Here is a 16,994-nt window from a genome sequence, read left to right as displayed (position 1 = left end):
TGTGGACATATGACGTCATAAGGTGGCGCCGCGATCCTGCATCTGTGATTCTGCAGAAGAAAGGTTTGTGTTTTCAATCATTTAAACAAGAATAACCAAAATACAATTTTAAAGAGAACTGTGCAACAAGATTTTTTTTTGCGAACTAAAGCGCATCCACTAATCGGTAACAGAAAATCTGCGTCTCATTTCGCTCCCTATATTGTGTATCAGTTCATCATAAACACGCTGTTTGCTGTATGCCGGGTAATGATAGAGGAACGGAGCTTTTAGAAACTGGTTCAGATTCAATTGAATCAAATGATTCAGAGTTTGTAAGCGCTCGAATCACTGAATCAAGCTGACGACTCCTGCAGTTCACCAGTGTAAATGCAGCAACAACACACTGATAACTTCTACAAACCAACTGACAATGTTTTTATCACAGTCTAATCAAATTTCTAATTTGACAAATTTCTAAATATTAATTATCATTTAAGTCCATTAACTCTCTCTCTCTGACTGACTCTCTTACCAGTGAACTGAACTACTGAACTAGATCTGATTGAGATTTAGAGAATCTCAGAGATTTAGTTTTAAGTGTTTTTATTTGTTAATTATTCTCTTCTTAAACAGGCCAGTGTGAGAGTGTCCAAACACACAGAAAAACTCTGGAAGCGACTGAGATCCACATGACACACAATTATAAAGATGGCGTGTATTAAAGAGGAGAGTGAAGACGTGAAGATTGAAGAAACATTCAGAGTCAAACATGAAGAAACTGAGACACAAACAGGTCAGTTTCATTCTCAAGTCTTTCTTTATTCTGTGTTGTGCATCTATTTATCTATATTTATACATGCAACTCGTGTCTAAATGAATGGTGTCACACAGTGAACTATTTTGTGTAACAATAAACCCAATATTTACTTCTGAATTAAAAACACTAAAATCGTTTATTTCGAGCACTTAATTATGCAACAGTATCTAACAAATTCATTTATTTTGCAAATGTAACTTTATCACCCTCAAAATAACTTTATCAAATCAGGGTTTGTAATCATAGCTTTCATTACAAGCATACAGATTAAAAAACCTTTTACTCCTTGTACAAATAACTGCTGTAATGTAATATGCTGTTCTAAATTTTTGTCGCGTTTTTTGTGTGATGGAAGCACATGGAAGCTGACAATATTCTTCATAAAATTGTTCTGCAAAACTGAACAGTTGAGAGGACACTATTTGTCTTATATTTTATAGATGAATGGTAGTTTTGAGATCTGTCTGTAGTAACCAGTTCTCCTGGGTCAGACTGTGGATTATAGTCCTTTAGGACTGTTTTCTTAATCTCACTTATCAACTGACCAGAATTTTGAGATCTGTTTCTCCAAGTGTTTGACTGAAGTCAAAAGGTCTTAGATTGTAAAACCTGGAACACACCAAGCCGACGGTCGGCTGTCGGGCAGTCTTTGTTCGCCGGCTGACCAAGTTTCCTATGTGTGATACGCACAGTTCCATGCCGTCAGCTGAAAATAGTCCTCGCCGGCTTTGTTTCGGCCGATTCGACATGTTGATTCGGCGTCGGGCCGTCGGGAAAAGAGTGAATTCTGATTGGCTGTTCAGCTTACTGAAAGAGTCAGTGCAAGAGAATTAAAGCAAAACAGCAAGCAAAGAAGTCAAAACAGTAAAGATGGAAGGCTGTTCTCATGTTACGTCTTCTTACCTGAGTGATCCTTGGCGAATATTTCAATATTAACATGAGCGGAGTGGAATAAAGAAAGCGTTTAGCAGGACTGATATTCAAAACGGTAAGCACGCGCTGCTTTGTTTACGGTGTATCTGCAGCCGGCAGCGTCGGTTTTCCTTTTCAATGACGAATATAGACTAATATATCATCATATAAGGCGTCGGCTTGGTGTGTTCCGGGCTTGGATCTACCACTTGCAGTCGATTTGGAAATTTTTGGTATTATCAACTGGCCGGTCTTGAGATCGCAATACACGTGAAGGACTATAATGCGATAAGAGCTCGCTCAAGTACTGGAGCTAAACCATTTAGTGCTTTGTAAGTCATCAGCAATATTTTAAAATATATACGATGTTTAATAGGCAGCCAATGCAGGGTTGACAGAACCAGGCTAATATGGTCATACTTCCTGGTTCTGGTAAGAACTGGAGCGGCTGTGTTTTGGACTAGCTGGAGTTTGTTTATTAAGCGTGCAGGGCAACCACCCAGTAGAGCATTACAATAATCTAGCCTTGATGTCATGAATGCATCAACTAACTGTTTCGCATTTGTCAATGAGAGCATATGTCATGGGTGCTGGGATTTGTCAGGGTGTGAATAAATATAGAGCTGCGTGTCATCACCATAACAGTGAAAACTAATGCCAAGCTTCCTAATGATATCTCCTAATGGCAGCATGTACAGAGTGAACAGCAGCGGTCATTTTGACCCCAAACTTTTAAAGAGCGATTGCATAAGGAAATATACATTTTTTATTTGGAAAACTATATATCATTTTTTCATTTACTTCTCAACTATACATTTATACTGTGTTTTTTGTGGAAATTTTGAAGTTTTGTACCTATTTACTGCATACTTACATAACTAGGCTATAAATTGGTTCATGAAAAATATTTTTTTAAAGAAAAAATCACTTAAATTATGATATTAATTGAATTTAAATAGTTTTTGGACATTGCTCTATGTGTTAGGGATACAATACTGCCATCTAAAGATTAGTTGAAAAACTTTATTTCTCATAGTTAAAGATTTAAAATGCAATGGCCAAATGTACCCATAGAGGGCCATAGAGACTCATTCATTTTCACTTCATTTTTCTTGATGCTTCAACTTCACAACTTTGATATTTATATTTTGTGAATATTTATTTAAACATTTTGAAATACATAAATCTGTAGTTTTGTCAGAGTTAGAATTTGTTGTTGTTTTCTGTTATATTTTCAATTATCTGCTTTTGCAAATTATTATACATACATTACAAGTCACCACTATGACATGACTAATAAACTGTAATGAACAGTAGTGAAGGGTACACAGAACAATACAACTTTTTTATAAATCAAATCACATGGCTAATAGACAAGTGAAAGAACAAGCAGAGTGCAAAACACTGATAATGGTATGTCATATCATGAACTAAAGTCCATGCACATCTGGCAGATGTTGACAGCATGAGCAGGTGTTCTTCATGCACTTTGTGCATTGCCTTCCAGACTTCACGTCTTTGTCCCGTGGACACACCTCACAGCGCTTTCTTTTGGAGAGTGGAGGTTTGATGGAAGGTCCTGGAGCTTCCTCTTCAATATCAGACGGAGGATCTTGCATTTGCCTCAGTAATTTGACTGAGGCTGGTGTACGAGGCAGGCGTTTTCGGCTCTTCATGTGAGGAGTTACGAGAGTTTTTCCCAGCTGTTCAATAAACAGCCTTCGCTTGAAACACTTTCATGTTCACCCACAACAATACACCCCAATGGGGCTATTTTTTTCCTTTACTCCTATCAAAATAAAACTTTATACAATGAAAGTACCCATGAAAAGTAACAAATTTTGTATTACAAGTTTCTTTGAAAATGAATTTTATTATGCAAATGAGCTATACACTAATCGAATATGCCCCAAATACACCCAAATAGGCTTAATTTTTTCCTTTACTCCTACCACAATAAAACTTTACACAATGAAAGTCTACAAGAATAGTAAAACATTTTGTATTAGAAGTTTCTTTGAAAATAAATTTTATTATGCAAATGAGCTATACACTAATCGAATATGTCCAAAATACACCCTAATGGGCTTAATTTTTTGCTTTATTCCTACCACAATAAAACTTTACAAAGTAAAAGTATACAGGAAAAGTAACTTATTTTGTATTACAAGTTTCTTTTGAAATTAATTTGAATATGCACATGAGCTATACACTTATTGAATATGTCATAATTTGCATAGGCAGAAACACCCTTCATATGTATGACAAATCGGCCCAATCTTCATCCAATCATCCTACTGCCAATGGGTGATGGCAATGCTGCTTTTAGACTGGCCTCTAACCTGAAAACTGCCTGGCTTGGTAGTACCTGTCAGGGGTATAACCCCCGCCGGTATAGTCTTCAGGGTCACAGAGGTACACAAGCCTCAGGGGAGGGTTGGGTGTTTTTTAATTTTTGTTTTCTCTTATTTTATTTTATCCTCGACCCCTTCTCTGTGGCTCTTGGTTCTGGCATACCCAAATCAGTTCCCGGTTGGTTCTTTGCTTAGTTCTTCCCCTCATATTCATCAGATAAATCAGGCAACTGTGAGTTTGTGCATGCAGCTAGTACCACGACATTCCCTGCAAATGGCAGTGCAAGGGAGTCCATGTTTTTTGCATGTTCTTCTCTTTGTGCCACAGTCTTTCTTGCAACTACAGCGGACTACATCTAGTATTTCTGGTGGTGCCGCAGGCTGATCGGTCATTATTGGCAAAACTCCCCCATCCAAAACATGCCACCCTCCGTCTTTTGGGTCCATACATTCACTTCCCCCTTTCCACACCATCATTTGTTTAAAGACCTGAAGACTATGGAACTTTGCAGATGTTGACGTTGGAGGGAGAGTTTGAGGTTCCTCTGGAGATGAGTTCGGGGTGACTTTTCAGTCACTATTCAGAATATAGGTGGGCCCACGGGTCGGCACATTCCCGGGATGGGCCGGCTGCGTCTCCATCCATTGTTTCGTCCATGGTTTGGTCTCTTATCTAAATCTGACCATGGAGTTGACTTTGGCGGAAAGCTGAAGGTGATTGCTGATATCAGACCACGTCTCATTGAGAATGAAACATTGTCTAGAAACCACATGTTCATTTTCTCGGGTTTGAGGCGTGGTTTATGAATGCCCGGAGCCATATTATTGGGTGTTACGAATGTCTATCAAATGCGTCTGTACGTAGCTCATAGCCAATCAGATCAATGATACCAGATGACGTACGGTATGTAGAACGGCAGAAAATTAGACGAGGAAAAAGACGATGGGTCAGAGATTTAGGAGATTTAAAGTAAAACTTCAAATAATAGCGAATCCCAAATAGTCGGTCTCTTTTACACGCCTGGTGTGGCTGCAGGTTTGTGTAAATAAAAGCCGGTCTCAAATAGAGGCCAGGTCTGTTTTTTAGTTTCGGGTTGTTAATCTTCTAAAACCGTCAGATCGTCCGCTTTTTGGCGTCTGCCAAAGCAAATTTTTGTCCCGCCAAAGACTATTTTGATCGGTGAATGATGTAGAATAGAAACTGCTGCACTTGATAGGACACATAAGGAGCAGAGAGAGCTCACCGGACACACGCGCGCACTCTCACGTCTTCAAACAACACGAGCGCTGTCTTGCTCTCTCTCCTTCGCGCATAATCAATTGACACGATACTAAAAGGTTGGAAGACCGCAGTTTCAGGTGGGGCATTTGGAGATTTTTAGAGATTATAGACTCAATGAACAACATCTCAACACTAAATTATAAAGGCCGGTTTCATATAGACGCCTGTCTCAAATACAAGCCAGTGCAGTTCGATGATTTGGGAAAATAAGAGCCCGGGCTATTATTTTAAGTTTTACAGTATGTATGTATACACAAAGACTGTATCAAAAGGTAACTTCGCGTCCACTGCCAAGATGGATCCATAGAGATACACAAACTGCTTCTGTGTCGCATAGACATCGTCATCGTCTTGCCGCTCCCTCCCCGTTCTGTGATTGGTTCCCTAGCTCAGGCGAAAATTTGGTTCATGGTGTCCAGGCTTCCTAGGAGCGTGAATAAAATCGCGCTGTGGCAAGACAGCATGGGGAAATCCAGGCTAGGCGCTTGCACAATCCAATCACGTTTGAGAGGGAAACAACAAATTGAGGGTTTCCGAGATTTTTCTTATTTTCATTTTTTTTTAGAAGTAGTAATGGGTGCTCACGGTTATGGGTAGAAATGTAGTGGAGTAAATAGTACAATATTTCCCTCTCAATTGTACTTGAGTAAAGTCAAGAGTACTTCCCAAAAATGATCCTTGAGTAAAGTACAGATCCCTCAAAATTGTACTTAAGTACTGTACTAAAGTACTACTCTGATACTGTCCGGCTCTGCTAACTACATACATTTTTGTTTTACAAGATAACTTGTAAAACAAAAAGGTTACTTTTTATGTATACTTTCACTGTCATTGTTCTGTGAGGTTTAATTGTGAGTTTTATAGGAGTAAAGGGAAAAAAAAAGCCCATTAGGGTGTATTTTGGGCATATTCGATTAGTAAATTGCTCATTTGCATATTCAAATTCATTTTCAAACAAACTTCTAATACAAAATGTTTTACTTTTCTTGTAGACTTTCATTGTGTAAAGTTTTATTGTGGTAGGAGTAAAGGAAAAAATTAAGCCTATTTGGGTGTATTTTGGGCATATTCGATTAGTGTATAGCTCATTTGCATAATAAAATTAATTTTCAAAGAAACTTGTAATACAAAATTTGTTACTTTTCATGGGTACTTTCGTTGTATAAAGTTTTATTTTGATAGGAGTAAAGGAAAAAAATAGCCCCTTTGGAGTGTATTGTTGTCTGGCCTTACTGGCACACATCTCGGATTGATGCGAATTAAACATATTTCCTCAACTAGGATTTCTTAGGACTTTTAGTATGTTGTTCTGGACACCTCATAGAAATGATCTATGCTGAAAAAAATTCTTTTACAATTAGTTCTATTTTTGGCTCCAAAATGGGCTATTTTGCCTGGACTACTTCGCAGGTTTGCTTGAATGTACTGCTTGAAAGCACATCTTCCTCTGAATGGAATCAAACATTTGGGCCTGGGTTATACATCATAGGGAGACGCTCAACCCACAGATCCCAGATTTCACGAATTGCAGCATGCTTGTCAGTCTCACGTCGACCTTTTCTTGTGTCCTTGTTATCAAATCGGATCATTCTTGTCAATGCTGTGAATTTATCCAGGGACATGACAGCCCGAAAAATTGCATCCAAAAGGCTTGTCAAGGCCTCATTGCGTGAGCGATAAACACTAAAAAAGCTTCCAGCTCTGTCCAATCTACATCCTTCCAGCTGTCACCATACACTCTCTTGCCTTCCAAATTAGTAATTTCAATCAAGATCTCCTGGATTGAAGTTGGAAAAAATAATAAAAAGGCAAACTTTATGTCATCGACGTGGGAGCAAGCATACCTTGTCGGTCCTGGGGTTAGTTTGATGATTCTTGATGCTGAAGCTCGTCCTGCGCCTCTGTCTCAACTGTACAAAGTGACGTAGCCTACACATCACACGTTAAGCAATAGGTACGGGACACTGCAATTCACAAAAGTTCATTATTTGCATAAGCCTTGCCGGTTAAACATTTAATTCACGCGCTGTTCTAACGTGCGCTTTCCTGAGCGCGCGGCATAAGTTACCCCCGACGCTCACAGGCACTTAGAAGGCTGTCAAACAGCGCCTGAATACTGGACTAAGTTATCTTTCGAGTCTTATTATGCTAAAATTGTTAAATACACACAATATTTACATAAACAGAATCGGCTATGTCTAAAGTGAAAGCAAACATTTGAGAGAAAATCTGGTGTAATATGCCTCTATATTAAACACGTCGCGTGCTAGTCTAATAAAAGCGAGAGTCCTATTCGTATTTTCCGCACTATAAAGCGCACTTAAAAGCCTTTAATTTTCTCAATCCGGCCTTTTCTCATGCTTTATAATCCGGAGCGCATTATATATGGATCAATTGCTCGCGCTCGTGTCCATCTTATGTCCGCTTCGTCACATGGCCAGTTCAACCTCGTAATCAGGTTATGTGTGTCTCCCGCTCACGATCGCTCTCTCTTAACACACACTCACGAACAGACACACTGTCCCCGGTGCTGCTCGCGCGTCACAGAATGTGCATAAAGCGCTCCCCCGTTCACAGTAATCGGGTCGTCTCATTCAACAGCTGTTGCTGTCAGCGAGTCAGGCTGCGAATGTAAGTTACGCGCCCTCCCCAGCGCTCACGCTTACTAAATAAACGCCTCACCTCCGAAGCCGCGCACTCGCTGCATTCCCTTTAGCACATCTAATGGATGCATAACGCAAACCCAGTCAAACGTTTGAAAAATGTTCTAAAATAGGTCATTGAAGGTGCGCCTTATAGTGCTTATAGTATATAGTACTGCCACTTGTACTTAAAGGGATAGTTCACAAAAAAAAAAATCTATATCTATGTCATAATTTTGTTTCCGACTCTAGTTGAATAAATATATATATACATGCTGTGTTTTAACTAGAGATAATTGCTTATCATGATAACAGCAGATTGTCTGAGAAAACAGTTCCATGCAAATAATGCACAACCATGTCCATCTGTTTCCATTAAAAATATAAATTAATTAAAAATACTATTTGGTCAGTGGAAAAGATTGCGAAAATCTTTCTCTGAAATGTATATTTTACACTATTTGATTCATTTATTCAAAAACAAGGCAAGGATAAAGGCTACTAAAAAATAATAATAATTTGTGACACGGCACATCTGTATTTCAGATTTTCCTAACGTCTTGTACCTTAACATTGTATCATGTGGATGAATAATCATATGCAAATGATATGCAGATGAGGACATGCATATTTAAACTAGGCGTTGTAAGCTCCATATATGGTTATTTCGGGGAGGAGACGCATGTGTTACTTACAAACACTATAAGAAAAACAATTTCAAGATTGATGCAAGATACTTATTCAAACATTGACTTTATGTAAAACATGATTAATGTGTGTGTTTTAAATGAAAATTTAGAATCAAAACACAAGAACAGGTTTTGGAATTAAGTTTCTGTCTAGAACCTAAAATCATAGTATTAGTATATGACTTTAGTGATAGTGATAGCACTAATTTGTTAGCCAAAAGCCAAATCCGATTGAAGAGATAATTGAATTTGTAAAGAACTAGAATTAGATGCATAAATGACAGTATCATCTGCATAAAGTTGAACTTGACAGTTTTTGAGAAGTAATGGTAGATTATTTACATAAACAGAAAAAAGAAGTGGTCCCAGAATTGAACCTGGAGGCACACCTCATTGTTGGATCAGAAGATCAGATTTATTCCCATTAAGGATAACACATTGGATGGGAGGGTGTTTTGAAGGAGGAGAAGGATATGGTGAAACAATGCAGGGAGGCAGAATAGAGGGAGGCGCAATCGGAGGATCGATGGTGCAGAGCGACAGCGACGAGGGTTGCAGGTGGAGCCAGAGTACCCGAGGACTGGGGTGACTGTGGTGAAATCAAGGACAGAGGTGATGCCGTAGGGATGAAGGAGCTGCTAAAGCCATAGGGGAGAAGGGATGAGGCATAGAGGATGGGCCATATGTCTGTGGCGTAAGTGGAGCGACGACTGACCAAGGGTGAGCCGGTGGATTGAGGGAACCCAGTGGAGTCACTATGCAGAGGCTCCATGGAGGGGCCAGGATAGAGCCGGCAGGTCCACGGGCCAAGATGGAACAAGAGAAACTGAGACCAGAGGCAGTGATGCAGATGATTGCACAAACTGCGGCTCGATGTTCCAGCAGGGCATGTCATGTAGCAGCGGCGGGGCTGGAGGACTGGCTGAGCTCTGAGAAGATTGTGATATCAGACGGGACCGGATGATGGGGAGTAGGGTACATTCCACACAAATCAAAGAAAAGAATAAATCACCATCCATATCATTCATAAAGCTATCTTTAAATATCGATTAGATCATACAAGGTTGGCTTGGCTTGGGTGGCTAAAAATGATACTGGGTATCATTCAGGGTATCATGATACATGGGTGGGCTTGGGGGGTATTGGGTGGGAGTAGATTCCTCTTCACAGCAGCCAGTCCTCAGTCCTCAGCCGTTGATGTCGCAGGCTCACACCCCTGGTCAGACTTGCTTTGTGGCTCAGATGGTGAGCACCGCCCTCTTGTCCTCGGGCTTTGGCTCATGTGTCACAGTGGGTGGTCCCACAACCTCTGCGGTGTGCTCTCATGCATTCTCCTCGGTGCAGGAGAAGGAACAACTTATGTAGTGAACACAAACGAGGATAATTACTTAAACACAGCTGACGCATACAAACTTATAATGGTGGTAACTATGGAGACAGATGAGTGGTGGGAATCAGAACAAGGAAACATGATAAATTAAATCTGAAAGTCCATTAACAAAATTAAACAGAATGGTGACATATTAAACAAGATACTAGCTAGACATGTGATCTGTGCAGGAAGAAGTGCACATACCTTGTAGGAAAGCTTACTTTGACCAAGGAGAGCAACTTACAAAGTGCAATCCTAAAGTTTTTTAGAATATCAGACTTGCCTTGTTTTGGTTTTGTACAGTAAAACCCAATTTAATGTTTTCTGAAAATTTGACGCCATTCTTCTCATTAAATGCATCCCACGTGCAACAAAGGTAAACCCGCTGACTGATCCTGCTAGATTTGTGTTAGGACGAGTGGGATCCTTATCCAGTGCTCTACTGTGAGTTTTTATAAGGGCTTTGATAACTGACAGCTTGAAAGTATGTAAGACGCGTCCTAAAGAAAGCAAAGAATTTTGACATTCAAATGACATTCAAAACAAGAAGACATTTAGAGATTACAGGTTTCACATGTTTCATTTGTTTTCTGGGTATAGGATCTAGTATACTTGTTGGATTTGATGTTTTACATGTCAAAATAGTATAACTTTTTTTTTTAAATGTCTTTTCACCTTAGGCTTGATGGAGCTGAAAGAGGAGAGTCAAAAACTGAAAGAAATGGAAGAGAAAGATCAGAATGAGAAATCTTTTTCAGTGGAAAGATCTTACTCACAGACACATGAAACAGAAAACAGAAACCTTCAGATGAGAGTTCACACTGGAGAGAAGCCTTTCACCTGCCAACAGTGTGGAAAGAGTTTCAATCGAAAACAAACTCTAAATGCCCACTTGAAAATCCACACTGGAGAGAAGCCTTTCACCTGCCCTCAGTGTGGAAAGAGATTCACAAAGAAAAAAACCCTTCAAGTCCACATGAGAGTTCACACTGGAGAGAGCTCTTTGACCTGCCAACTGTGTGGAAAGAGTTTCAATCGAAAAGACGGCCTTAAAGTCCACTTGAACATCCACACTGGAGAGAAGCCGTTCATATGCCCTCAGTGTGGAAAGAGATTCACACAGAAAAAAAACCTTATAGTCCATTTAGACATCCACACTGGAAAGAAGCCGTTCATATGCACTCAGTGTGGAAAGAGATTCACACAGAAAAAAAACCATGATGCCCACTTGAGAGTTCACACTGGAGAGAAGCCTTACACCTGCCAACAGTGTGGGAAGAGCTTCTCACTACAAGGAAACCTTAAGATTCACATGAGAATTCACACAGGAGAGAAGCCATTCACATGCTCTCAGTGTGGGAAGAGTTTTAAACAAAAAAAAGAACTTGATGTCCACATAATAAATCACACTGGAGAGAGGCCATACACTTGCAAACTGTGTGGAAAGAGCTTAAAAGATAAATCATACCTCAATCATCACATGAGAATTCACACTGGAGAAAAGCCTTTCACCTGTCCTCAGTGTGGAAGGAGCTTCACAGTTAAAGGAAGTCTTAAGATGCACATAAGGGTTCACACTGGAGAGAAGCCGTACAAGTGTCTGCAGTGTGAGAAGAGTTTCTCGTATCACTCAAACCTGAAACGGCATTCGGAAACTCATTCTGGAAAGAAACTGCCCTTTTCCTCAGTGTGACGAGGTTGAGAAAGAGTAGCAAATTCAGCAATCATCTTGCAGAAAAACAATTCCATAGTTATAAGTGTAATAAAAAACATCACACTTACAAATACATATACTGCAAAACTTTAAATAATAGCTGAGTCCCAAATAGACGCCTGTCTCTTTTACACGCCTGGTGTGGATAAATAAAGGTCAGTCTCAAATAGAGGACCGGTCTGTTTTTTACTTTCGGGTTGTATTTAATCTTCTAAAACCTGTCAGATCGTCTGTTTAAGCCAGTATACATGGAATATTTGGATTGCAAGACAGTAGCCACTGTTACAACATTGCTGTCACTCTATTGACACTGCCCTCAAGTGGTTTGGAGACAATTACCATGATAAATGCACCTTAAATGGAGTTAAATTAACTGTTCACAAATGTGGACAATATGCATGAAAGTGTTAAAGGGATAGTTCCGCAAAAATGAAAATTCTGTCAGTATTTACTCACCCTCATGTTGTTCCAACCCCGTAAGACCATTGTTCATCTCCGGAACATGAATTAAGATATTTTTGCTGAAATCTAAGAGCTGGATCACTCCTCCATACTAGTCCATAGGCTTCTTGAGGGATTGAAACTTGCCGGCCTCAAAGTTATTAAAGACATTGTTAAAATAGTCCAAGTGACTACAGTGGATCAATCTTAAGTTTATCAAGCGACGAGAATACTTTTTGTGTGTGTGAGCGGAGGCTAATTCCACCTAAGGGGTAAATGTATTTTTTAACCGCTTCCAACTACAGGGTTTCCAAACAAATGGAAAGAACAAGCAGAGATGTGTACAATCTTTATTTGATGCTCAGAGAGGTAAAAGAACATGTATACATTATACAATCACCCCCCCCCCCCCCCCAGTTGAGGGAACAATGCAAAATTACTATTACATGCACACAAAAATAAATAAATAAATCCTGATGATAAACAGCGGTCACCTGTAAAATCGGATCTTGGTCAATTTCAATATCCCATGGGATAAGTTAACATTTGGAAATGAGAAAAGAAAATTCAGTTCAAGCCACCTCAAATCACACCACCATGCAATTATATAACCAAAACCACAATCCACACAATAAGCAAACAAAATGAATCAAATAAATTCTCCCAGTCCCAGTGGTAATCCTCGATGGTACCAGGAATTGACGTCAAATAAGATCTCAAGAAAACAATTCACAAGCAACAACAAATCAAAGAAAAATACAATGAAATCAAATTATAACAAAAGAATCAGATTCAAGAAAAACTGTTAAATCGACCAATATAACAAAAAGTCTATCAGAAAATAAAATGCAATTAAATCAACCAAAATAACAAAAAGTTTATCAGAAAAGAAAATACAATTCAATCAACCAATATAACAAAATGAATCCATACCAAAAAATCTCAACACACACACAAACACATGTTTGCACCAAGCTCACTCAACTACGCGCTTCTATTAACACACTCAACATAAGGACTCGTCCACATACAACCACGCGCTTGCATCAACACACATTCACAGAAACCCCTGCACACATAACCGTGTGCGTCTATCACGGTAATCAGTGGGACTTGAGCGCACAACTTCTCCAGTCTCCACAGCACAACCCCACTGGTAGCCGCAACGAGCCGCCACACAGCAGAAAAACAACAGCGGGCAGATATCTATAAACTAATTACCCAATTTAGCCATTAACCCCACATACACTATCTAAAATTACATCTTCCGTTAAAAAAACAACTCACAAAATACTATATAAACTTACCTGCATCACAACGAACTGGCCCTCGGTATAATCTGTAAGAACGGTGAACAACCACCAATACGGCCTTGATCACACTACATAAACGAGCAATCATTAAAAACGACACTACTACCAAATGCAACATCACATCAATGCAGGAGCGTACCTTGAAATGTCTATGAAGTTGGACATTCACAGGCCCACGGCAAGAGTCAAAAGAAGTGAATTTCCCACTTATTCAGTCTACTATCTCGCTCAATGCTTAACGCATATTAGGTAGCTTCTTTTTGCAACACAATGACGCCACCTGCATACCATGCCGGAGGGAAAAACAGAAATAAATGTAAATCTACGCATTTTTAAAGGGGCCGTGAGCTTCCGCCTTAAATGAATGGACTGCATTTATATAGCGCTTTTATAGACCTAATGGCCACCAAAGTGCTTTATATATTGCCTCACATTCACCCATTCATACACTCATTCACACACCGACGGCGGTGCCATCCAGCTCGTCGGGAGCAGCTGGGGTTAGGTGTCTTGCTCACGAACACCTCGACACTTGGTCAGATGGAACCGGGGATTGAACCACCAAACTTCCGGTTTGTAGACAACCTACATGAACCATTGAGCCACTGCCGCCCTTAAAGAGTTAGTTCACCCAAAATTAGTCATTAATTACTCACTCCCATGCTGTTCGTCTTTGGAACACAAATGAAGATATTTTTGATTAAATTTGAGAGCTGGATCACTCCCACATAGGCTCCCTAAGGGATTGAAACTTGACAGCTCAGAAAGTCAATGAAGAAAATGTTTAAATATTCCATGTGACAACAGTGGCTCAACTATTCAGTGGCTCAACTAAGTTTATCAAGCGACGAGATTACTTTTTGAGCGAAAAAACAAACTTGTGGGCCTGAGACGTGAGTTCAAGAGATTTCCACAACGCATGTGCGAGAACTGAACTGAAGTAGTTGAAGGAGATTGCAAATCTCGCGCATGCGTCGTGGAAATCTCTTGGACTCTCGTCTCAACAAAACACAGTTTTGTGTATAGATCAAAATACACTTTCACAATTTTTTTTTTAAAGCTGGCAGGGAAAGTGAACAAGTATAGTTAAGGGTATATTTTTTTTTATTTCTTATGCTCCACTTTTGTCTACTCTTGTGAAACTTCTTTCCATTTGGTTATAAGCATATCATGAACACACCTAGACAAAACAAGAACTATGCCTTGGACACATTTCAACACTCGCACCCAAACAGGAACTGTAGACACACATATGAACATCTGACCTCTCTGTTATTATGTTTAGTAATATACCATATATAGTAGGGGTTGATCTTTGAGTACTATGATTGGATGGACTGGACATCGTGAATAGTTCTGCTTTAACTTGTGAATAAAAATGAACCTTCTTCCTTAATAAACTTCGAGAATATTATGGTATTACAGTCTTTGTGTCTACTTGATCATTCTTCCGAGATGGATCCCGGCTCTTCATTACTGTGTTTACCCTATGTATTAGTGTATGTAATTTTTTACAGTGCTGTTCAATCATCCAGTGTTGATAATTCGACCAGTTCAATAATTCCCACATATGTCTAGCTAGCTTTCGATTACCAGAGCTGTAAGCAGACTTCCTAACAAACGGTCGTTTCTATTTGTTTTTCCCCCCGTTATGTATTATTGCCTATCTTGCCACAAGAGCTAGTTTGCCAGCTGAACCAGTTTCTTTTCTTCCATTCGTAGCAAAAACACTTGAACGACTTGTTTTCAACCAGATCTCCTCCTTTCTTACTCAGAACAACCTATTGGACAACAATCATTCTGGTTTCAAAAGTGGACACTCAACTGAGACTGCCCTGCTCTCAGTAATTGAAGCTCTGAGACTGGCAAGAGCAGCTTCCAAATCCTCAGTCCTCGTCCAGCTGGATCTGTCTGCTGCCTTTGACACAGTTAACCACCAGATCCTCCTGTCAATCCTAAAGATGAAGGGCATCTCGGGTTCAAGTCTTACGTGTCAGGTATGTCCATTAGGGTGTCGTGGAGAGGTGTGGTCTCTAAGACTCAACATCTAGCTACCGGGGTGCCTCAGGGATCAGTGCTTGGACCACTCCTCTTCTCCATCAACATGACCTCACCAGGATCTGTGATTCAGAAACATGGCTTTTCCTATCATTGCTACACTGATGACACAAAACTCTACCCCTCATTCCAGCCTGATGATCCGACAGTGGCTGCTCGTATCTCAGCCTGTCTGATTGACATTTCTGGCTGGATGAAGGACCACCACCTGCAACTAAACCTTGCGAAGATAGAGCTACTTGTGATCCCGGCCAATCCAACACTTCATCACAACTTCTCCATTCAGCTTGGCTCATCATCCATAACTCCATCAAGGTCAGCTAGGAACCTTGATGTTGTAATTGATGATCAATTGAACTTCACAGACCACATTGCTAGAACTGCCCAGTCCTGCAGATTTGCCTGGCACAACATTGGAAGATCAGGCCCTTTCTAACAGAGCATGCTACACAACTCCTTGTCCAAGCACTTGTTCTATCCAGACTGGACTATAAAATGCTCTCCTGGCTGGTCTTCCAGCTTGGTCTTTAATGAGCCGAAGTGGTCTTTAATGAGCCGAAGAGAGCACACGTCACTCCTCTCCCCACAAAATTGCACTGGTTGCCAGTTGCCGCTCGCATTGAATTCAAGTCACTGACGTTTGCCTACAGAACAACCACTGGCTCTGCTCCCTCTTACCTAAACTCATTACTGCAGACTTACGTACCATCCAGAAACTTGCACACTGCTAGCGAATGTCGTCTTGTGGTACCATCTCAAAGAGGCTCAAAATCTCTTTCTCTGACTTTTACCATGACTGTTCCCTGTTGGTAGAATGATCTGCCTAACTCAACCAGAGCTAATGAGTCAGTGGCCACTTTCAAGAAACTGCTGAAGACGTATCTTTTTTGGCAGCACTTGATCCAGTAATACTAACACTTTCTCTTTTCTCTTCTCTTCTTATTTAAAAAAACTGTGTTAAATTAAACGGTAAGGGGTCATAGCACTTAAGTTTCTTGTCCTACTGGTAGATTAACTGCTTCTATTGTTCTCATTTGTAAGTCGCTTTGGATAAAAGCATCTGCTAAATGAATAAATGTAAATGCAATTATATGAAGTTGAGTTAACTTAAAGAAAACTTACAAGTATACTTGCAGTACAAAACTAGTAGTTTACTGAGAGTATGCTTCAAAGTGTACTGTCATAAACTAAAAAATGTGCTACCTAAAAATATATTTGAGCTTTACTTGGGTATACTTTATAAAACAAACTTAAATAATACTTGTTTTTGTTAGGCTACAGCAATTGAAAATGCATATATGTTTGAAATCAAGGCTACATTGGCTAATTGTGACGTGTCATTTCAGGATCATTACTTGAATTACTTCCAGATGTTGTTCATACGTTGAACTGGCCAGACTGTGGCGCGCGCTTCAGTC

General features: G+C 39.9%; 2 protein-coding genes across 3 annotated transcripts in view; both read left to right on the top strand.

Annotated features, from left to right (window-relative positions):
- On the top strand, positions 1-13,371 carry LOC148969346 (uncharacterized). Of its 2 annotated transcripts, XM_089126937.1 has the most exons (3): positions 1-63; positions 616-775; positions 10,731-13,371. In XM_089126937.1, exons 2-3 carry the CDS (start codon positions 691-693, stop codon positions 11,741-11,743), a joined length of 1,098 nt encoding a protein of 365 aa, XP_088983063.1. In that variant the 5' UTR covers positions 1-63; positions 616-690; the 3' UTR covers positions 11,744-13,371. The 2 variants fall into 2 exon arrangements, with proteins under 2 accessions (XP_088983063.1, XP_088983064.1); XM_089126938.1 differs by lacking the exons at positions 1-63; positions 616-775 and adding an exon at positions 3,930-7,301.
- LOC120480875 (uncharacterized) overlaps positions 36-16,994 on the top strand; it is a 67,420-nt gene continuing 50,461 nt past the window's right edge. Inside the window, exon 1 of the mRNA XM_089126940.1 lies at positions 36-63. The gene's annotated coding sequence lies outside the window, so the exon portion shown is untranslated. The remainder of the gene's footprint in view (positions 64-16,994) is intronic.

The sequence above is a fragment of the Pimephales promelas genome, chromosome 24 (genome assembly GCF_988280905.1).
Source record: "Pimephales promelas chromosome 24, fPimPro1.hap1.1, whole genome shotgun sequence".
Taxonomy (NCBI): Eukaryota; Metazoa; Chordata; class Actinopteri; order Cypriniformes; family Leuciscidae; genus Pimephales; species Pimephales promelas.
Note: the sequence above shows the minus strand (reverse complement) of the source record. Positions and strands in the feature narration are given on the sequence as shown.

Coding starts and splice junctions, on each gene's coding strand:
- LOC148969346 (XM_089126937.1), top strand. CDS start 691: ATGGCGTGTATTAAAGAGGAGAGTGAAGACGTGAAGATTGAAGAAACA. Junction 776..10,730: donor AGAAACTGAGACACAAACAG/GTCAGTTTCATT, acceptor TTTTCACCTTAG/GCTTGATGGAGCTGAAAGAG.